Source organism: Piliocolobus tephrosceles, chromosome 15, assembly GCF_002776525.5.
Source record: "Piliocolobus tephrosceles isolate RC106 chromosome 15, ASM277652v3, whole genome shotgun sequence".
NCBI lineage: Eukaryota > Metazoa > Chordata > Mammalia > Primates > Cercopithecidae > Piliocolobus > Piliocolobus tephrosceles.
The window spans coordinates 48,638,334-48,662,029 of NC_045448.1; the positions used below are offsets into that span (position 1 = coordinate 48,638,334).

Genomic DNA, 23,696 nt, shown 5'->3' on the forward strand with positions numbered 1-23,696 from the left:
AAAGAAAAAGCTATATTATATTATAAACAAGGAGAAGGTGATTGGAGCTAGCATGTAAAGATCTTTTTATTGTTGCTGGGCACAGTGGCTTACACCTGTGATCCCAGCACTTTGGGAGGCCAAGGTGGGCAGATCACTTGAGGTCAGGAGTTCGAGATCAGCCTGGCCAACATGGTGAAATCCAGTCTCTACCAAAAATACTTTCTAAAAAAATCCGGATGTGGTGGTTCACGCCTGTAGTCTCAGCTACTCAGGATGCTGAGGCAGGAGAATGGCTTGAACTCAGGAGGCGGAGGTTGCTGTGAGCTGAGATTGTGCTACTGCACTCCAGCCTGGGTGACAGAGCAAGACTCTGTTTCAAAAAAAGAAAAAAAAAAAAATATATATGTATATGTGTATATATATGTGTATATGTATATATATGTGTATATATATGTATATGTATATATATGTATATGTATATATATTTATTGTTATTTATTGTTTAGGAGCAGACTAGAGATAACGAATTTTAGAAGTATATATCAAAAATGATAAGGTAACATTTCAGTGATAGAAATATGTATATAACTTCCACAGTAATAGAGGGTTAAAAGAAATGGAATGAGAAAAAACAATCATCCCAAAGAAGGCAAGAAAAGAAAGAGAAAAATTAACATGGAAAGAGTGGGATACCAAAAAGGATGGTAGAAGTAAATCCAAATACATGCATGCCTTTAAAAACAATATTCATTTATATGGGATATAGGATAGAGACTACAAGAAAACAAAAATGTTGAAAGTAAAATGATGGAAATACATACACCTGGCAATTTTTTTTTATTTTTTTAAATTTTAGTGTATATATTAGTAGTATATAGTAGGTGTATATATTTATGGGGTACGTGAGATGTTTTGATACAGGTATGCAATGTGAAATAAGCACCTCCTGGGAAATGGGGTATCCATCCTTTCAAGCATTTATCCTTTGAGTTACAGATAATCTAATTCTATTCTTTAAGTTATTTAAAAATATACAAACAAGTTATTATTATTGATTATAGTCACCCTATTGTGCTATCAAATAGTAGGTCTTATTCTTTTTTTTTTTTTTGTACTCATTAACCACCCCCACCTCCCTCCCACTAATCCCCCACTACCTTTCCCAGCCTCTGGTAGCTATCCTTCTACTCTTATGTTCATGATTTCAATTCATTTGATTTTTAGATCCTACAAATAAGTGAGAACATGTGATGTTTGTCTTTCTGTGCCTGGCTTATTTCACTTAACATAATGATCTCCAGTTCCATCCATGTTGTTGCAAATGATTGGATCTCTCTCTTTTTTTTATGAGACTGAGTCGTCTCCCTTTGTTGCCTAGGCTGGTGTGCAGTGGTGTGATCTCAACTCACTGTAACCTCACTTCCCAGGTTCGAGCGATTCTCCTGCATCATCTTCCCAAGTAGCTGTGACCACAGGCACACACCACCATGCCCCACTAATTTTTGTGGGTTTTTTTTTTTTTTTTTTTTTGGGTGCATATGGGGTTTCACCATGTTGGCCAGGCTGATTTTGAACTGCTGACCTCAAATGACCCGCCCACCTCTGCCTCCCAAAGTGCTGGGATTACAGGCGTGAGCCACCACCCCTGGCCTGATCTCATTCTTTTTCATGGCTGAATAGTACTCCATTGTGTATACGTACCACATCCATTCCTGTCGTTGATAGACACTTAGGTTGCTGCCTGGCTAATATTAATGGGAAGAAAGCTAGTGCATCATTTCAAATAGACTTAAAGACAAAAAGAATTGATACATAATGGGAAATGGCTAATTAGGTAGGAATATATATGTTTTAAAGTTACATGCAATTAATAACCATAGCCACAAAATGAAGCAAAAAGTTAACAGATGTACAAGGAAAAAATTGAAAAATTTTACCAGTATAGCAGGAGATCGTAATATATCTGCCTAAGTATTTGATGTAGAAAGCAGATCCCAAAAAAAGATTAGTAGGAATATAGAAAATTTAAACAGTACGATTAACAAGTTTCATCCAATGGACATATATTTCATCCACACACCTTAGAAACATCAAGTGAATCATTATGAACATTAATCATGTACAGGGCCATGAAACAAGTTTCAACAAATTTTAGAGAATTGATACCTTATACACTATTGTAATACCAACTCAGTTAGGTTAGAAATAGGTAACCAAAAAAAACACTTTTTTAATCACATGGAAATTAAAAAAAATTTTTTCTCAGTATCTCATCGATGAGAAAAGAGATGTTGGAAGTTGGCCTGTTCTTTAGTAGATGTTAAATCATACCTCAGGTTTGCTTGCAGCAGACAAAAACTGAGAAATGGCCCAGATAAAAGGCCTTGCATTCTTAACAGATGAAAGTGTGCAGGGACGCTAAGGACTAGTGGTGGATTTGTTCTTCTAACAAGAAGAATGAATTTTTTTTTTTTTTTTGAGACGGAATCTCAGAATCTTGCTCTGTTGCGGGGGCTGGAGTGCAGCGGCTCGATCTCGGCTCACTGCAAGCTCCGCCTCCCGGGTTCACGCCATTCTCCTTCCTCAGCCTCCCAAGCAGCTGGGACCACAGGTGCCCGCCACCACCCCTGGCTAATTTTTTGTATTTTTAGTAGAGAGAGGATATTTCACCGTGCTAGCCAGGATGGTGTCCATCTCCTGACCTCATGATCCACCCGCCTTGGCCTCCCAAAGTGCTGGGATTACAGGCATGAGCCACCACGCTCGGCCTGAAGTTTTTAATAAAGGGTGCTGGAACAATTTTATGTTTATATGTGAAAGATGAAATTGGATAAAAAATACATGTATACATTTTTGGTGAGTTGAGGAGGCAAAAACTAAAACAAACTGCAGACCATAAAGAAAACGGTTAATAAATTCCACCATATGAAAGTACAGAAGTTTCTTATTAAAAGGCAACTAATAAAGAGATTGAAAAGACAAGTCATCTACTGGGGAAAGATATTTGCATCACATATAAGTATTAGTATCCAAACATTACAAATCATTAAGAAAACCCATAGAAAAATAGGCACAAGGCTTCAATAGATGCTTTATGGAAGAGGAAACCCAAATGGTATATAGATAGATATATATTCATAGCTGTATGTTCATATATATCTATATATTCATATTCTATATATCCATATACAGATATAAATGAATGAAAAGGTGTTCCACCCTGTTACTAATCTGGGAAATGCAAATTAAAACTACAAGGAGATAGAGTTTCATAGTTGATATGGTCTGGCTTTGAGTCCCCACCCAGATCTCATCTTTAATTGTAATCCGAATTGTAATCCCCACATGTTGAGGAAGGACCTTGTGGTAGGTGATTAGATCATGGGGGTGGTCCCTTCAAGCTGTTCTTGTGATAGTGAGTTCTCACGAGATCTGGTGGTTTTACAAGGGGCTTTTCCCCAGTTTGCTCAGCACTTCTCCTTCCTGCCACCATTTGAAGAAGGATGTTTTTGTTTCCCCTTCCGCCATGATGGTAAGTTTCCTGAGGCCTCTCCAGCAATGCAGAACTGTGAGCCAATTAAACCTCTTTCCATTAGAAATTACTCAGTCTCCGATATGTCCCTCTAGCAGCTTAAGAATGGACTAACACAGTAGTCATCAGCTTGGCAAAAACCGATTTTGGCAAGTACATGAAGCATTTGGTATATACATTTCTGATTAGTGGTAACCGATTCAGCATTTTTTTGGTAAGCAGTTGGTCATCAATTAAAGTTGAAGACTATTCTGTGACCAAATAATTCTGCTTCTTGACATATGTTCAACTTTTAGATGTATACTCGAGGAATTTTTGGCACTTGTATTCCAGGTGATATGAACAAAGAATTCTATAACAATAGTACTTGTAATAGTCCCAAACATAAACAATTAAATGTTCCTTAAGAGTATAAGAAATTATTGAATATTTATAAAATGGAATACTGGTCTCTCTAAAAATGAATTACTGCTGCAATAATGTTAATGAATTTGAAGAGAGAAAAAACAAATCTCGGAATGTCTTCCATGTAATTTTATTTTATATGATGTTTAAATGTGGAAGGCTAGATAATGTTTAAGGATTCTAACATCTGGAAAAACATAAAGAAAAAACCTTTTGTTAACTCAGTCTTTAATATAATCAGTTAAAAGTGTAGAAAAATAAGTCAAAATTCTGTTTGGTTAAACCAACGTTTTGTGTTTAGTAGGTTTCTTAGTTATTTTGGGCAAAAAAGGCTATCACTGTGACACATCTAATTCTCTGTAATGCAGCATATTGTGTTTTAGATAATGCTGAAAATTCTGTGGCTTTGTTTCCCTTTTCTTTTTTTTTTTTTTCTTTTTCTTTTTTTGAGACGGAGTCTCGCTCTGTCGCCCGGGCTGGAGTGCAGTGGCCGGATCTCAGCTCACTGCAAGCTCCGCCTCCCGGGTTTACGCCATTCTCCTGCCTCAGCCTCCCGAGTAGCTGGGACTACAGACGCCCGCCACCTCGCCCGGCTAGTTTTTTGTATTTTTTAGTAGAGACGGGGTTTCACCGTGTTAGCCAGGATGGTCTCGATCTCCTGAGCTCGTGATCCGCCCGTCTCAGCCTCCCAAAGTGCTGGGATTACAGGCTTGAGCCACCGCGCCCGGCTGTTTCCCTTTTCTTATGTAGTCTCTGAAGCATTTCTCTCTTACTGATGTTAATACCGACCTAAGCAAAAATGCTCTTCTATGACCTTTTGGGAAAAATAATCAGAGAATTCCAATATGTAATTTTATTTTTCTAATCCTCGAGTAGGGTATCACTATAACATTGAACATAATATGCAGATGTGCAGATCTCTGTTAGACACCTTCGGAGATGCATGAGCTGCACAACTGTGGGGAAAAAAATGGTACATTTAAATCCCAAGTTGCCTTCTCAAGATACCGCCATAGTACATTTAAATCCCAAGCCTTCTTCTCAAGATACCGCCATGGCAGGCACACAATCAAGCTCTAGATGGGTTCCAGAGTGATTCTACTGGGTTGGTTTGAACTCTCCACTTTTATTTTTATTTATTTTTCGTATTTTATTTGTTTATGTCTCCATAGAGACTATCAAAAATTGCCGGTGCTGACTATATTGCAAGTAATTGCAGTGGGGTATTGGGGAAAGTTTCCAGTTAGCAATAATTGTACTCAGATAAACCTCGTTGGCTGCGATACTGCTACTGCACAAAGCTTTAACTCTCCACTTTTAAAAATCCTTGTGAATAATTCTTTCTCTTTTTTAGAATGTAGAAGATGGGAACCTTAACACAAATTTGTACTTTGCTAAAGTGTATAGTCCATTTATCTACTTTTTTGGATAGCAGTGTCTTGGCTTTAGAAATTTGTTTATTAGTGGTTGTATTAATTACTTGGATTAAGCTAGTTACACTCCTAAAAATTAGAATATATATTTTAAATCCCACATCATATTATTTTGGCTTTTTTAAAAGTAATATTTGTTATGTACCACAATTTTATATGGTTCGTTGGAATACTGTTCTTAAAGGAGTAATAAAATGTTACGTTACAAGCCCAGGTTTCCTTCTATTTATGCATTTGGCTTTATGAAGCAAATTGACCATGCATATTATTAATGCTCTGCTAGTGAACGGTTTCATTTCATTTTAAGATGCAGTTTCGCATAAGACTATAATTTTTAAAATAAATAAAATTGAAAGTTTTCTTGATTTTATTGTGAAATATACAGATCTTTTTGTAGTAATAATGCATATTTATATATTCCTGAAAACACTAAAATTGTGCTCAGCTGATGGGCCAACTCACTCAAAAGTGAAAAATATGCAGCTTTGTATCCAGAATACTAACAAAAAAATCTTAATGAGAATACTAGAGTATGTTAAAACATATATGAAATTTGTCACAAATAAGTAATATGGTCAGTTTAAGATTTTTAAAAGAAGATGAACACTGTGCGAGGAAGGGTTGAAGCTACAGGGTTAGGAGGCCAGGGTAAAATGCATAAAGATTTGGAAAGAAGAGCTCATTAAACACTTGCAAGAAAGAGCATGTGGCCAAACTGTGCCAAGAGGAAGAACATGGGTTGAATGAGAATTGTGTACCATACTGTCTTTTCAGCAGCTTGCTGCTTTCCACTGTGTTAGCCTATTTTGGGTTCAGCTGTTATTTGGTAGTACAAAAACACAGGCTGAGAAGAATCATGTACAAACCAATACGACTTACATTGTACTAAAATCGTTCCTTTATTTACCAATGGGCTAATTCATATTATGTAAGGTTTGTAACAGAACAGGCTGTACTAAGAATACAAGAGGTGGCTTCTGTTTTTGACTTGAGCTCTCTGATAAGTCCATGACCTTTTTAAGATTTGATTTTTGTGTGTGAAATGGAAATACTACAACTAAAAATAATGTAGCACAGCCTTTTCTCCCTTGAGCTTATTGTTTTAATTTTAAACTATCATAAGCACATTAAAGAAAAACTGGAAAACAGAACAACAAAGATTACTGTTAGTAATATAAACCACTGTTTTCTTTTTTGTATGTATTTTTTACTTTTTCACCAGTTTTTAATTTATTCACATTCTTCAAGTCAGTCATTTTTAATGGCTACCAAATATTAGATTGAATAGATGGGCTTTACCTTACCATTTCTCTGTTACAGAAAATGTAAGTTGTTTATAGTTTTCCATTATCTTTAATAATTTTTGGATGAATATCTGTGTGTCCCTCCACACGTCGTGGGCTACGAAGGGAGTATCTTTTTCCCTACATAAGATTATTTCACAAAAGTGACACATTTGGAATTGTTGGTTCAAAGAATGAAATTTTTAATAATTCTTGATACACATTTCCAGTTAGCTTTCCAAAATGGCCCTAGGTCCTTGCCCAAAATTGTTTATATTTTTTAAAATAAGTTTTTTATATAATTTTTTAATTTATGTATTTGTTTGCTATTTGTATTTAATATGTGAGAAAAGATCATTTGCCTATTTATCCATTGTGGTAGACTTAGTATTCTAAGTGGGTAGTGCTCTGTCTACGGTCGTAGCACCCTGAACATGTCTGATCTCATCTAAATGGATAGTTCTCTAAAGTGCTATATAAGGATAGTTTAGAAACAGCTTTTTTTACTTCTTGCAAACACAATGACAGTTCAAACCTTACTAAGATGATGTCAGTACTTGGTTTTTAATAATGTCAGTACTTGGTTTTTTAAACTTTGCTTGGATTAACACTCTGTAAGTCTTTGGCTTATTTGTTGCCATACTATTTCTTTACATCTTAAAGTAATGAAATTTTATTATAAACTTGTAATTCAGAGGAATAACATACTTGCAACCATTTAAATTACTTATGAGAAAATTTAGTCAATAGTTATCAAGAAACTGATTTTTTGAGTATGTTACATTAATAAAACGCACTATTTCTGTTTTAAGTAGTATTGCTAAAAATGCAAGTTACTTGAGCGGTTGAGAGTGACTCTAATGGCCAGAAATTTGAATATTGAACTTAGCCTTGTTTATAATTTTGGCTCTGCTTTTTATTAGCTTTAGTACCTTAGGGAAATGGCTTACTTCATTTCCATTTCCTTATTCTTAACAATGAATTTCAGTTTTTTTTATTGTTACCACTTAGGATGTTTCCTACCATTAAGCATTCATTTCCAAAATAAATTAACTCTAAAAGGCAGTTAGTGCAGCATTTTATAAAATAGACATGCAATTTGTATTATGAGTTCATTTCTCTCTGAAATAATTATGATTTGAGTGTCTACTCATACGCAACATTTTGATAAGATTCATTAGGAATACAAAAGCAAAAGACTCTTATCCCAGCTGGGCATGGTGGGTCATGCCTGTAATCCCAACACTTTGGGAAGCTGAGGCGGGAGGATTGCTTGAGGCCAGTTGTTTGAGACCAGCCTGGGCAACCATAGCAAGACTTTGTTTCTATAAAAAATTTAAAAATTAGCTGGGCATGGTGGTGTGCGCCTGTAGTCCCAGCTACTTGGGAGGCTGGCACAGGAGGATCGCTTGAACCTAGGAGGTGGAGGTTACAGTGAGCCATGATACCGCTACTATACTACAACCTGGGTGACGGAGTGAGACCCTGTCTCTTAAAAAAAAAAAAAAAAAAGACTTACTCCTCATGGAATTCACAGTTGGAAAGGAAGGACGTATATTGAACTAAGGAGTAGTTCAGGGTAAGTAGAGATGATGCATTTTAAAGCCTATGACATAGAATCTGTAATGTAGTAAAATCTCAGCAAATGTTAGCCACTGCTGTTTGGTACTTCCTAATTTTTAGATGTAATGACAGATAAATGGAGATTTAAGTGACAAGGCAAAAGTGAAACATTAGAAATTAATCACTCCCTTCTTTAATTGAACACTGGGTACACTAAAGAGTGGGTTTTTTTGTTTGTTTGTTTTTTAAGGAAACAAGACACTATTCAACCAATTCTCATTCATCATGTTTTTAAGTCTCTATGAGTAGAGAGACTTTGGTGATAAAATGAATAATTTGATCACTTATATAGTACAGGATATCAGTTCTGAATACATTGTGTGCTCATATATATGAATGCTTATGTATGTGGTTTTCATAAGAGATTGAAACAGAAGCCAAATCTGTTATCGTTTGATGTTTTCCTTTTTACAGTGTGGTGATGTTTCAAGTTATGGGTGCACAGGAGAGAGATAAGAACTGGATATGGAAAGAATGCTATTAAGATTTAAAATGAATAGGATTTGAGTCGTTGGTGCTCATAGGTGTTGTGTACATACTGTTGCCAGCACATATTGTGGTTAGAATTTTGTTTCTGGAGTCATTCTGCCTGGATTTAAATTCTGACGGTTCCACTTATGCTTAACCTCTCTGATTAATTTTCCTCATCAATAAACTTGAATTAATAGTAGTGCCTACCTTATAGGGTTTAATTGACAGTTAATTGAGATATCATATGTAAATTATTCAGCAAAATGCCTGGGCGCTAAAGTATTATCTAAGGCTGTTGCTAATGGAGTGCTCTGAGGCTAACTACTTCTGGTGGTAGCTCCCAGAATTCAGATAAACTGTTCTACATCTAAAATTAACCAGTTTTCTCTTTTACATAACTGACATAAAAAATAGAAATAAAATAAAATTAGCCGTTTTTCAGAATTCTTGAAGTAACCTGCCATCTATGTTCTAAGCAAAATAAAACTCTGGAGGTACCCCCTCCCCCCAATTATTTCAGTTACACAAGCATAAGTGGGTTGAATAGGTAATAGTTGGTTTTTCACTGAATTTAGAAATGAGTTATCTTTGTGAGCCATTGAAAATTAATTAAATAGCACATTAGCTTATTGCTTTCTTCTCTGGTCTGTTATTCTCTCATGATAAAGTTTTTGAATAGAACGGTGTTTAAAATGCAAAACAAAAATCATTTGAGAAAATAGAAATGAAAAAAGAATAGTAACAGCTATTTTTCGCTCTCCTTGAAAGTACAGGGACAGTTCAGACCTTACTAAGAGAATGTCAGCCTTGAAATGTCAGTACTTGAGATGATATAGAATGCAGAGTTTAAAAGTACTGGAATTTTAAAAAGAAATGATAAACTTATAGTGAATTTAATTTAGCTAATAATAAATTTAGTGAATAAGAAATGTTATCTTGTTAGACTTTCAGAAATATAGAATAGAATGGTTGGTAACCAGATATGGGTGGTGGGGGTAGGAGGAGGGTGTAGGGAAGGGGGAAATGTTAGTCAAAGATTACAAAGTTATGGTTACACAAGAGGAGTAAGTTCTAGTGACCTATTGCATAGCATGGTGACTATAGTTAATAATAATGTGTATTTCAAAATTCCTAAAAGAACATTTAAAATGTTCTCACTACAAAGAGAAATAAGTATGTGAGGTGATGGATATATTAATTAGCCTGATCTAATCATTTCACAATATATACATGTATCATAATATCACATTGTACCCCATATATATATATAAGTATTATTTGTCAATTAAAAATAAATAATGAAATAAAAATGTTATCTCTTTTTAGTATGATATGCTGTAAAAATAGTATACATAGTTCCTTTTTATAGTAAATATTTGAGATTTGAGGAAAGGGTTTATTTTAAAATATTGCTTGAAATTTCAAATGTATTATTTTCAGGATTCAACTCTTTGTAAAATCATAGATTTTTAAGATACATATGAAGTCTTATAATTCAAAGAAATAGCCTCTTTAAGTATTTATACTGTTTTAAGTATTAATAGCCACTTCCTATTAGGCGATTAGTGTGGGCTAGGTACTTAAGTACTAAGTATTTAAAATGCATTGTTTAATTGTGTTACTATCACCCATACACCTGGTCCTATAAAGCTGTACTTTATTTATAGCCATTTCAACTAATATAAGTTATTTTCCTTGTATTATAACCAGTAGTATCTTCATTATACAAATGTGATGCTTAAATATTATGTGGGATAATTGATAGCAAAATTTCTCTGATTTGGGGATATTTACATATGTATTTTCTTTTTCTCAGAGTTTAAGAATCTAAAGTATTACATTGATAATTGTTTCCTTTGTTGCAGAACTATAAGAGTAAATGGGTCCAGTAATTGGAATGACTCCAGATAAGAGAGCTGAAACCCCAGGAGCTGAAAAGATTGCAGGATTAAGCCAGATTTACAAAATGGGAAGCTTGCCTGAAGCTGTTGATGCTGCCAGGCCAAAGGCCACTCTAGTGGACAGTGAGTCAGCAGATGATGAGCTCACAAACTTGAACTGGCTTCATGAAAGTACTAATCTTCTAACAAACTTCAGCCTCGGAAGTGAGGGTCTTCCAATTGTTAGTCCATTGTATGACATAGAGGGAGATGATGTGCCATCCTTTGGACCAGCTTGCTACCAGAACGCAGAAAAAAAATCAGCAACTTCAAAGCCCCCATACTCCTTTAGTCTTCTCATTTATATGGCTATTGAGCACTCTCCAAATAAATGTTTGCCTGTCAAAGAAATTTATAGCTGGATTCTGGACCATTTTCCATATTTTGCTACTGCACCAACAGGCTGGAAGAATTCTGTTCGACATAATCTGTCCCTGAATAAATGTTTTCAGAAAGTGGAAAGAAGCCATGGCAAGGTCAGTGTTTATGAATTACATTTGAGAGGTGGGGGAACTAATTAACATGGAGCCCTTAAAATATCTGCAAACCGGGGAGACAAAAAGTAATCAAGTCGAATCGCTTCAGCTGAACTGAATTATATTAGTTCATCATTTATTTTTGCTTGAGATGTTTTAAAATTTCTTAAATATTGATATAAATTTAGCAGAATTATGTTTTGTCTACTATAGGTACCTAGATTAGTCTTTTTATTATTTTAGCTCTTTGTTTCTGGTTTCTGTAGTGTTCCTGTAACTATCAGTATTTGATTCTTTATTCAATATGATAATCCCTGCCTTATAATCAAAGTATAGATCATTTAAATTAATGAAATTGATATGGTTGGGTTTAAATCTATCACCTTGTTATTTATTTGATTTTCTTTTCCACTTTTCCTGCCTTTTTTGGGTTGAGGTATTCTTCATTTTGGGTTTTGCTTTTTTGGTGTTTTTCTGTTTTTTGTTTTTTGTTTTTTGTTTTTTTGAGACAGTCTCCATCTGTTGCCCAGCCTGAAGTGCAGTGGCACAATCTCTGCTCACTACAACCTCCACCTCCTGGGTTCCAGCGATTCTTATGCCTCAGCATCCAGAATAGCTGGGACTACAGGTGTGTGCCACCATGAGCAGCTAATTTTTGTGTTTTTAGTAGAGATGGGGTTTTGCATATTGCCCAGACTGGTTTTGGAACTCCTGACCTCAAGCACCACCCACCTTGAGCTCCCAAAGTGTTGGGATTACAAGTTTGAGCCACTGTGTCCGGCCAAGGTGTTTGTGTGTGTGTGTGTGTGTGTGTGTGTGTGTGTGTTATGCTTCAATTTTATCTCTACTCTTGGCTTATTATTTATTTATTTATTTTAGTGGTTGCTATATGGTTTTCAGTATACATCTTTAATTTATCATTGGTCCACCTTCAAATAATATTACACCATTTCACTTAACTGGCTCTTTACAGAAAAGGTTGCTCGGCGCCTGATGCCCTACTGGATTAATTCCTTTTGCCTGGAGAAGGTTATTTAAAATTTCTCATTATTCAGTTTTGCTGGCAATGGTTGTTTTAAACTTTTTTTGTGGTGTGCGAGTTTAGAATTCTAGGTTAACATTTTTTTATTCTGTGTATTTTAAAGATGATTTGTTGTCTTCTGGCTCCCATAGTTTCTGGTGAGAAGTCTGCTGTCATTCCTATTTTTGTTCCTCTGTATGTAATGTTTCTTTTTTTAATTGCTGTCTTCAATATTTTTTCTTTATCTTTTTATCACTGCTTTTCAGCAGTTTGATTATAACGGGCCTAGTTGTGGTGTTCTTTATTTTTATCTTGCTTTGGTTTCTCAGTGGTTCTTAAATATATGGTTTATTGCCTTTCATTAAATTTAGGAAATTTTTGCTCATTATCTCTTCAAATATTTCTTTTGCCTCACTCTTACTTTTAGGACTCCAAGTAAAAATATATTAGACCATTTGCTAGTTGTCTTACCTCTTGATTGCTTTGCCCTTCCCCAACTCTTTCTCTCTTAGTTTGGATAGTCTTTATCGATTTTTCTGTAGGTCCACCCTTTTTGTTCATTGTGTTTATTCTGTTGATAAGCCCCAGTGAAGGACTTCTTCACATTTTTAATTTCTAATGTTTTCATTTTCCTTTTAAAAAAGTTTCTGTCTCTGATAAAATTCCCCACTAGATCCATAAACATATTAATTATAGTTATTATATAATGTCTGTCAGTTTCAATATCTGGTCTGTCTCTGGGTCTGGTTTTGTTGACTGTTTTAATCTCTTGTTTTTGTGTGTGTTTTATAATTTTGGATTGAATATCAGACATTGTAAAAGAATGGCAGGGACGGAAGTACATAATATTTCTACCCAGAAATAGGCATGCCTCTACTTCTGTCAGGCTGTTAGTGTGAACAGGTATTGGTCAGTCTAGTTAGTAATTGAGAAGAGTTTTGAGTGTTTGTGGTTGCAGTAATCACCGTCAGTACACCACAATCTTCACACTCTTACAGAGATGGACTGCCAATACTTTGTGTTTAAAAGCGAGGTCTGGAGTAATAGATGATTTTTTTGTCTCGGCATTACTGCTACAACTTCATCTTCCAGCTTGTGCCACATTTGAGTGGGGAGAGAGGTAAGATAGTTCTCCCTGTTGCCCTTCCTACAGCACTAGATTGCTATTGCTTGTTACTTGGAGCAAGGCTTTTGGAGGGGGCAGAGTGGGATCCTTGGTTCTTCTCCAGCATTAGTCTTAAACAGGCTCAGGATGCCTGTGCTTCAGGTGTGAGTCTTTCTCTGCCTTCCCCAGGAGCAGATAGTCTCTCCATCTACTCAGTATAGAGTCTAGAGCTGCATTCTTCAGTAGCAAAACGTAAACTGTTTCATGCCAGGACCATCTCACCACTGCACTTCAGCCTGGGCAATAAAGGGAGACTCTGTCTCACAAGACAAAACAAAAAACACTGGATTCAACTTTGGCCAAGTGCAGTGGCTCACACCTGTAATCCCAGCACTTTGGGAGGCTGCGACAGGTGGATCACTTGAGCCCAGGAGTTCGAGACCAGCCCGGGCAACATGGCAAAACCCTGTCTCTACTAAGATTAGAAAAAATTACCTGGGCGTGGTGGTACACGCCTGTAGTCCCAGCTACTCAGGAAATGGAGGTAGGAGGATTGCTGGAACCCCTGGAGATTGCAGTGGGCCGAGATTGTGCCACTGCACTCCAGCCTTGATGACAAAGTGAGACTCTGTCTCAAAATAAAAAAATAATCTGGGCGTGGTGGCTCACACCTGTAATCCCAGCACTTTGGGAGGCTGAGATGGGTGGATCACCTGAGGCTGAGAATTCAGCTGAGAATTCTCACCTGAGGCTGAGAATTCAAGACCAGCCTGACCAACGTGGAGAAACCCCATCTCTACTAAACATTCAAAAAATTAGCCAGGCGTGGTGGCACATGCCTGTAATCCAACCTACTGGGGAGGCTGAGGCAGGAGAATCGCTTGAACCTGGGAGGCGGAGGTTGTGGTGAGCCTAGATTGTGTCATTGCACTCCAGCCTGGGCAACAAGAGTGAAACGCTGTCTCAAAAAAATAAATAATTAAAAATAAAAATAATAAAATGTGACAGGCTCCATCCTGTGAGGTGAGATGTAATATATGAACTCTTACCTTTGGCAGAGCACAGAAATGGCAGTCGTAAAAGAATGTAATAAAAAAAAAAAACACCCAAATTTTAAATCAAATTATTAAAGACCAAATGTGAGCCATCATGACAGCTTAGAATCCCTGACATTCCCAGAAGAAGAGTCTGCATCCACTAGCTAGGTCTTTTTCCAGTGGCCTCCATCTGGTGCTCCAGAGGACTGCAGGCAGGCCCAGAGGTGTAGGAGAGAAACCCTTATGGATGAAGACAGATGTACAGAAACTGCCAAGGTTTAGGCAAAGATAAAGTCTAGAGTTGCATTCTTCAGTAGCCATTTGTCCACATGTGGCTAGTGGTTGGCATATTGAACAGCTATAGGATATTTCTGTCATCATAAACAGTCCTTTTAGACAGTGCTGTTTTAGAGTTCAAGCCAGTTTCCTGCTCATTCCCATTATGGTAGAGAAACTCAGCCTATTATTAGTGGGAGGTCTTGGGCAAAAGTGAGTGACCACTCCTTTTCCCAATGGCAGCAGTTCTCTGTATCATCAGCATATTTGAGCATGAGCAGATTTTCTGCCTTTCTTCTAGTGGCACATGGCACATTGCCTTATTAAATATGGGGATAGCTAGGTTTTATACTTTTCTTTTAGCAACAGCCATCCTTTGCCTGGGACTAAAATGGGCGAAGGATTTTGCCTCTTCCTCAGTGGCAGACAGCTTTTGCTTTGTATTAGAGAGGAATCTGGGATATAGGCAGATTTGTGTCTATCCTACAACACCACCTAATCTTCACCTTGTGCTTGTTCAAGGTCTAGAACATGGATGATCTTTGCCTAAACTTTGGCAGATTCTGTATATCTGTCTTCATCCATAAGGGTTTCTCTCTTAGGCTTCCTGGCCTGCCTGCAGTCTTCCTCTGGAGCACCAGATGGAGTCCAGTGGAAAAAGACCTTACCTAGTGGAGGCAGACCCTTCTTCTGGGAATGTCAGGGATTCTCAGCTGTCATGCTAGCTCACATTGGTCTTAAATAATTTGAATTAAAATTTGCGTGGTTTTTTTTTCTTACATTTTTTTACTACTGCCATTTCTGTACTCTGCCAAAGGTAAGCTTTCATATGTTACATCTCACCTCACAGGATGGACCCTGTCACAATTTATTTTATTTTTTAATTTTGAGACAGAGTCTCACTTTGTCATCAAGGCTGGAGTGCAGTGGCACAGTCTTGGCCCACTGCAACCTCCGGGGATTCAAGCAATCCTCTTACCTCCATTTCCTGAGTAGCTGGGACTACAGACATGTACCACCACGCCCAGGTAATTTTTTCTAATTTTAGTAGAGACAGGGTTTTGCCATGTTGCCCTGGCTGGTCTCGAACTCCTGGGCTCAAGTGATTCCCTGTCTCAGCCTCCCAGAGTGCTGGGATTACAGGTGTGAGCCACTGTACTCGGCCAAAGGTGAATCCAGTGTTTTTTGTTTTGTTTTGTAAGACAGAGTCACCTTCTATTGCCCAGGCTGAAGTGCAGTGGTGAGATGGTTCCTGGCATGGAGTTTCAGTTTTAAAAAGTAAGGAGGCAAACAGTTAATCATAATACAAAATAGAAAAAAATATAATAATAGTAACATGAACGAAGTCAGAGAGGAGTTGATTAATTATTACCTAGTACAGTGGTCCCCAAACTTTTTGGCAGTATGGACTGGTTTTGTGGAAGACAGTTTTTCTGCAGCCTGAGGTGGGGGCATAGGATACGGTTTTGGGATGAAACTGTTCCACCTCAGATCATCAGGCATTAGATTCTCATAAAGAGCGCACAACCTAGATCTCCTCACATGTGCAGTTCACAGTAGGGTTCCAGCTCCTGTGAGAATCTAATGCACGGAATCTGACAGGAGGCAGAGCTCAGGTGGTAATGCTTCTCAACTTCCACTCTCCTCCTGCCCTGCGACCTGTTTCCTAAGACGCCACAGACCTGTACCAGTCTGCGGCCTGGGGGTTGGGGACCCCTAACCTAAAAGATTTGGGAAATTTTTATGGAAAAGTTTGCCTTTGAAGCGTGCTTTGTGAAAAAAAGAACAGGTTTTAGAAGGGTAACATATGCCAGAGGGCAATGGTATATTCTGCTGGGAGTTTGGGGCAGTAGGCATATTCTCTGTAGGTGAGGAGTGTATGAAAACAGGGTGGAAAAGCAGAGCGATCCAGAATAGAAGTGTGGTGGATATCATGCTAAATTGTTTGGACTTCAGTTTTGAGAGCAAACCAGTGAGAGTTTTCAAGCCAGGAGCATGATAGAGTTTCCCTGTATTTGACTTGTGACAGTGTGAATGATAGAGCAATCTTAAACAATATCTGAATTCATTTACCAAAGGAATGTCACAGCTACTAGTACCATGCAAACGGAGATAGTTTCAGTGAAGATGTGGGATTTGAACACTTTATAATCACTGCCCTCTTTATGTCTAAATCCACTGACTTCTTTTCTGTTCTTATTTAACCTAAAACTGCGTTATATGATATGATTAGCTCTGGGAATTCATCTTTTCTTTGATTTGTGTAACACTGTGCTTAATTCTTTGTTTACTTGCCTGACTCTCCATCTTTTTCTTCTACCACTTGCCATTTAAACTTTAGTGTTCACTATTTTGTCTTTTTTGCTGATTTAGTGTTTTCTTAAATAATCTCATTAATTCCCATGGCTTAATATGTCATCTGTAATCTTTTTTTCTTTTTTTCTTTTTTTTTTTTTTGAGACGGAGTCTCACTCTGTCGCCCAGGCTGGAGTGCAGTAGCCGGATCTCAGCTCGCTGCAAGCTCCGCCTCCCGGGTTTAACGCCATTCTCCTGCCTCAGCCTCCCGAGTAGCTGGGACTACAGGCGCCCGCCACCTCGCCCAGCTAGTTTTTTGTATTTTTTAGTAGAGACAGGGTTTCACCGTGTTAGCCAGGATGGTCTCGATCTCCTGACCTCGTGATCCGCCCGTCTCGGCCTCCCAAAGTGCTGGGATTACAGGCTTGAGCCACCGTGCCCGGCCTGTCATCTGTAATCTAATGACTTCTAGATCTTTCTCCTGAAGCCCAGACCTGAATTTGCAACTAATTATTAGATCTGGAGGTATCTCAAATTCAGTGTGTCCAAAATTGGACTTTAGTCCTCTCTCTTCTCCTAGGATCTATCTGGGTCTCTGCTAGAAATCTGACTCATCTTGGGTGCCTGTTCTTTGCAATGCCTAAGTTATTTGAATGTCAAATTTGAAAGGATTGTAGGTATTATCCTGATGAACTTCCTTATTTTATAACAAAAAAGTGAGATAGGTGGTATTAATTGATCCTGGTCTACAAAGCCTGTCAAAGCCAGGGGTTAGACTCTAGAAAAAACAGTGTCTAGTAGCACCTATAAATACCTACAAGTTACTTTCTGATTCTGGCCTTTTTTTTTAGTTTCTACCATAACATTGGCCTTAGTTCAGGTCTTCCCCTCATTTCTCATCGAATTGAACTATTATATAAGTTGAGGAGTCAGCATGAAGGATTGGGTTCGGTTCTGTTCCTAGATCCAGATAGATGTGTGACTTGGTAAAGATAGACTCTCTGAGCCTCATTTTTATTTCAGTTTTTGTAACTAGTAAAATTTAGTAAATATGACATACTAAATAAAAGCCAGACTTGTTAATATGGTTTTCAAGACCCTCCCCAGTTTGGCCTCTGCCTGTCTTTGCAGCTTTTTTTCTTCACTACTCCATGATCTGCCCCCACAAGACTACTTGCTATTGCAGTATACTATAAATAGTCCTTGTTTATTTTGTTCCTCTATCTACACTGCATTTTCGTAATTCAGTGTCAGTGGAGATAACACTTCCTCAAAGCCCAGCTCAGAAGTCACCTCTCAAGCATTTCCTGCTTTTGTGTACTCATTTTGTGTTTTTATAGCATTCTGTTTGTTACCTTTATAATATACATATCCCAGTTATGTATAGATTTGCTTCTCCCGCTAGGGAGGATATGAGAGCTCTCTGAGGTCAAGACCTTAGTAGAATAGTCACGTGTGTGTGTGTGTGTGTGTGTGTGTCAGAAAGAGAAAGGGGAGAGTGATATTATTTAATAACCTTTTAAAAGCTCAGCATCTTTTTTTTCATCTTAATGCATAATTCTCTTTAATTGTGATGTGGATGAACATTTAGGTTTCTAATTTTTTTTTTTTTTTTTTTTTTTGAGACAGAGTCTCACTCTGTCGCCCAGGTTAGAGTGCAGTGGCGCACTCTCGGCTCACTGCCAGCTCTGCCTCCCAGGTTCACGCCATTCTCCTGCCTCAGCCTCCCAAGTAGCTGGGACCACAGGTGCCCGCCACCACACCCGGCTAATTTTTTGTATTTTTTTAGTAGAGACAGGGTTTCACTGTGTTAGCCAGGATGGTCTCGATCTCCTGACCTTGTGATCCGCCACCTCAGCCTCCCAAAGTGCTGGGATTACAGGTGTGAGCCACCACACTTGGCTGGTTTCTAATTTTTTGTTATAAACACTGCTACAGTGAAAATCATCTCCTTATCCTTCATTCTCTTTGCCTTCTTTGAAATTGATCCCCCTTTTATTCTTTTTCCTCTTATTACTTTGGTATTATTATCCTTTTTTTAAAACACTATATGTATTTCATAATTATTTTGTATAGTCTCTGTTTAAATTTACCCTTATAGTTACCAGTGTCATTGTTTGCTATTGTTTATGCATTTAGAATTTCCTTAGTGATTTTGTTCTTGAATTGTGTCACTTAATTCTTTTATACTTTTAGAACTATTGTGTTTATACTTATGATGGTACATAAAAGGTAACCATCTACTAGGTACTTAGAAATATAGGCAGGGGTAGAGGTGATGTGGCGAGATTACAGCTCTAAGTTTGGAATTTATCAGCATTGCTTCTGAGTGGAAGAATCTAGGAAAAAGATGGTGTAATGAAGCCAAGGAAGCTAAGCTTAAGTGTGAATAGCCAAGAGTGTCAAATATTGCAGAACACTTGAAAATGATTGGCTAAGTTGTTGAAAAAGTAGCAGCCAAAGGATTAGGATTCAAAATACATAATAAGTGTTCTGCTGGTCAGGCGCAGTGGCTCACGCCTATAATACCAGCACTTTTGGAGGCCGAGGCGGGTGGATCACGAGGTCAGGAGGTCAAGTCCAGCCTGGCCAACGTGGTGAAATCCCATCTGTATTAAAAATACAACAATTAGCCGGGCGTGGTGGTGCGTACCTGTAATCCCAGCTACTTGGGAGACTGAGGCAGGAGAATCGCTTGAACCCAGGAGGCGGAGGTTGCAGTGAGCCGAGACCGCGCCACTGCACTCCAGCCTGGCAACAGAGTGAGACTCCGTCTCAAAAAAAAAAAAAAAAGTGCTGTGCTGATAAATGTTTTAACAACTGTATAGGGATGGGCTGTTTAGCTTTTGCAGATTTCCATAGTGTAATATTTCCATCATGGCCAATTTCAAACTACCAACATCATGTCATTAAATGTGGAGTTGAGAAACGATGTTTACTATCAACAGTATACCATTTCATAGAAGAAACTCATAATTCAGTAAGAAAATGAAAATCTAATAGAAAAATGGGCAAGTATATGAATAGGCAGTTCACAGGGGAGGAAACAAATAGGCAATAAACATAAAGATGTTTATCTTACTAGTAATATGTGTAAGGGACATACAAATTAAAAGAACAAAAATGCTTTTTTATCAGAATTCAAAAATTTTAAATATTTGATAATATCAAATCAGATGGGGACATGAGTAAATATTGATACTTTCACACCATTGATAGGAGTATGTTAATATGGCCATTCTTGAGGGCACCCTGGCAGTAGTTACTAGAATTAGAAATGGGCTCTCCTTTGATCTAGCAGATCATATTCTGATTTCTCCCCTAGAGTAGCATTCATACTTGTACACAAGAAGATGTGTGTGAAAATATTCACAGTGGTATTATTTTTAGTAAAATTTACAAAACCATATGTCCAATGGTATGATTTGTGGTAGTACTCAAAAGGGAATTGGTCGCTTCCATACTTTTTAAATGTATACATTTTTAATGTAATTAACCTGAGTGTTTTGAATTTTCAGAGAAAGGAAGAAATTAAGGAAGTAAGAGCTAGAGAATGGGAAAGGATGTAGTCCAGAGTATAGGTAGAATTTGATAAAGAAAAGGAGAGAAATCATCTTACAATTTTAAAAAAGGGATAAATATAGAAATGGTAATATATTGGCATAAAAATTAGCAAGCTGTCACCACAAGTCAGGGTCGGGGGGAAGGAACTTGTAAATCGTCTTCAAAAAAATCAGTTAACTATTTTGCCTAAATGTCTGAGTTTTAGACAGAAAGAGATACATTCAAGTAGATTTGGGAATACATGTGGATTTTATTTTTATTTTTATTTTTTTGGTGAAACGTTTCTTGGGTCAGTGACAGAATGACAGTATTTTTCTTCCAATCTGTGGAAGTCAAATAAATTATACTTAGTTGCATTAAATGTTAGAATTGGATTTGGCAAGCTTGACAACACTTTTCTGATGAATGGCTGTTATGTAGAGATGATAATCCCAATCGAAGGTAGAGTGGCAAGGTCTAGATCAAACTCTGAAGTGGTAATGATACTCAGCCAACTGATACAGCTGCTGATTAGATTTTTTTCTCCCTATCATCAGTACCATTTTTACCCTTCTGAAAAGACAGTCTAATAATCCTGGTTTGGTATTTATTGGTCTCTGGATTTTAGATTTGTTAAAGTTACATATGGTTGTCTTTTGTTTTGGTTCAGCTTGCTTTGGTTGGGGCTTTATGTTTTAAATGTTAGCATCTGGCTGGGCACAGTGGCGCATACACCTGTAATTCCAGCACTCTGGGAGGCTGAGACACGAGAATCACTTGAACCTGAAGGCAGAGGTTGCAGTGAACCAAGATCGTGCCACTGCATTCCAGCCTGGATGACAGAGCAAGACTCTGTCTCAAATTTAAAAACTAAATAAAAATAAAAATTGGCCCGTCGTGGTGGCTCACACCTGTAATCCCAACACTTTGGGAGGCTGAGGTAGGTGGATCACTTGAGGTCAGGAGTTCGAGATCAGCCTGGCCAACGTGGTGAAACTCCATCTCTACTAAAAATACAAAAATTAGCCAGGCATGGTGGTGCACACCTGTAATCCCAGCTACATGGGAGGCTGAGGCAAGAGAATTGCCTGAACCTGAGAGGCGGAGGTTGCAGTGAGCTGAGATTGCGCCACTGCACCCCAGCCTGAGTGACAGAGCAAGGTTCTGTCTCAAAAAAAAAAAAAAAAAAGGTTAACATCCAAGTCTTGTATGTATTCTTCTAAATTTTTATAGAGCCCAACTTAAACATTATTACTGTGAGATTTTAGCTGGGAAACATAGAATTAAAATTTTTCCTAGTGTGGTAAAATTTTAATCAGTTAATTATTTTTAACTCAGAGGTTCTAAAAGCCACTGAAAATCATTACCACTTTATAATTTTGTCTAGGCCTTGCCATTTTGCCTTCTTTTTGGTATTAGACAAGGTGAGCAACTCTATTAAAATACACAGATATAATGAACGTTGCCTCTTCTCCCAATCTAGTCTTTACAACTTCTGTGAAGTCTTTTCAAAGTTCACCTTTTAGTATATTCAAAATTTCTTCAAAACCTTTAGCAGTTCTCTACTAAGTAAGTTCAGAAGTCTTAGAGTTCTAAAATGCGAAATAATAAAATGAGAGAATGCTCATTTCCTGTTTCCGTTACACAGAAGACCATTTTGTTACAGGCAAATTTAGTTTTAAACAGTACTTCTAAAACTTTTATTATTTGTATTCTCTCATCTAAGCTCAGTAATATAGGAGCAAAGGTTTTAAGTGGAAAATTAGTTAAAAATAAGTTTCTTTTTGCTGTGGACTCTAAAATGTAGATTAGCAAATACAGAGTTTTATCTCTTGTTCGTGATAGTTCATGAACAGACCCAGTGAAAGGAAGTGCTGCCATGGTAACATAAACCAGACTGTTACTTGAGACCATACTCAAGATACTTAACTGCCCTGAAACTGCACGTTTTCAATACCAGTTTTTCCAACTTGCTGTTTCAAGGAAATAGCAACTCTACTGTGATCAAAACAATTTGCAGTCCCCTCACAATAGAATTTGAAAAGTGGACTTGAACTAAACAATTTCTAGGAGTGTAATCTCAGGAATTCCAAGGTAGAGCGTGGCTAGCATTATTAAAATAATTGTCTTGGTCTGTGTATGAAAAGTAACGCATGCGTATCTTTTCTATATGAAACTGAATTGGCTTTGGGGCAAAAGGTGTTATAGGTGCTAACAAAAGGTGTTATAGGTGCTAACTTTTTAATTCTTTTTTTTTTTTTTTTTTAAGACCCTGTTTCCCTCTGTCACCCAGGCTGGCCTCAGCCTTCTGAATAGCTGAGACTGTAGGCGCACACCACCACACCAGGCAAATTTTTCTATTTTTGTAGAGACAGAGTTTTGCTATGTTGCTTATGCTGGTCTTGAACTCCTGAGCACAAGCAATCATTTGCACCGGCTTCCCAAAGTGCTAAGATTACAGACGTGAGCCACTACACCTGGCCTGGTGCTAACATTTTCCCTGTCATCAAAACACATTTATCATTTGGTCCAGGTAACTGAACATATAGCTAAGTTAAGTTTCATTTAATCCAAAAATATATTTGTAAAACTTGTCTTTTCTTGAAAAAGAAAAAAAAAGAAAATGTCAAATACTTGTTCAGTATAGTTAATGTGATATCTTGCTGCTAAACACCAGAGAAAAGTTTCTGCTGATAATCCGGTGTGTTTCTTTCCTTATGACAGTGTGGTATGACAGCCATGGTTTTTCTCTTTCTTCATGACAGTGTGGTATGACAGCCATGGTTTTTCTGTTTACAGACATTGCCAGCATGGTAAAAACTGCCTTACACTCAATTGCTACACCTTTCCACAGGCAAAAGGTTTTATTCTCTCCTAAATTTATTTTATCCCTTGTTTTTTTACCATCTAACTTTTGCCTTTTTTTGCAAAACTAATTGGTTTTTTCTTACCGTTGGTTTTTTTTCAAAATTCCCTCCTCTGTGGAAAGTAAAGGAGTAGGAATATACCATTATTCAACCAACATGCTGCAAACCCTTACGTATGTCACTTTCAGAATGGCCCCTTAATATTCACCTATTTTCCAGCTATGTGTCTCTTGCGGATAAATCCTCTTATTTGAATCTCATTACAATTCAGTGAAGTGGACTGCATTGTTTTACTTTACAGGTAAAATGTAAATGAGAAGTCTGACTCTCAAAAATTAAATGATTTGCCCAATATCACATAGCCAGTCAATAAGTAGTGATAGGGACCTCGGTTTTTGAACCTATGT

At 37.4% G+C, this 23,696-nt stretch overlaps 1 protein-coding gene and 1 non-coding gene across 7 annotated transcripts in view; one reads left to right on the top strand and one right to left on the bottom strand.

The window, feature by feature from the left end:
• FOXN2 (forkhead box N2) overlaps positions 1-23,696 on the top strand; it is a 72,773-nt gene that overhangs the window by 20,962 nt on the left and 28,115 nt on the right. For all 6 annotated transcript variants that reach the window (XM_023223838.2, XM_031934156.1, XM_031934155.1 and 3 more), the window contains one exon: positions 10,595-11,145. In XM_023223838.2, coding sequence (XP_023079606.1) covers positions 10,609-11,145 — 537 coding nt within the window. In that variant the 5' untranslated portion in view covers positions 10,595-10,608. The remainder of the gene's footprint in view (positions 1-10,594; positions 11,146-23,696) is intronic.
• LOC111550468 lies at positions 5,083-5,222 on the bottom strand. The gene has a single exon (XR_002734044.2). It is a non-coding gene; the product is annotated as a U4 spliceosomal RNA (small nuclear RNA).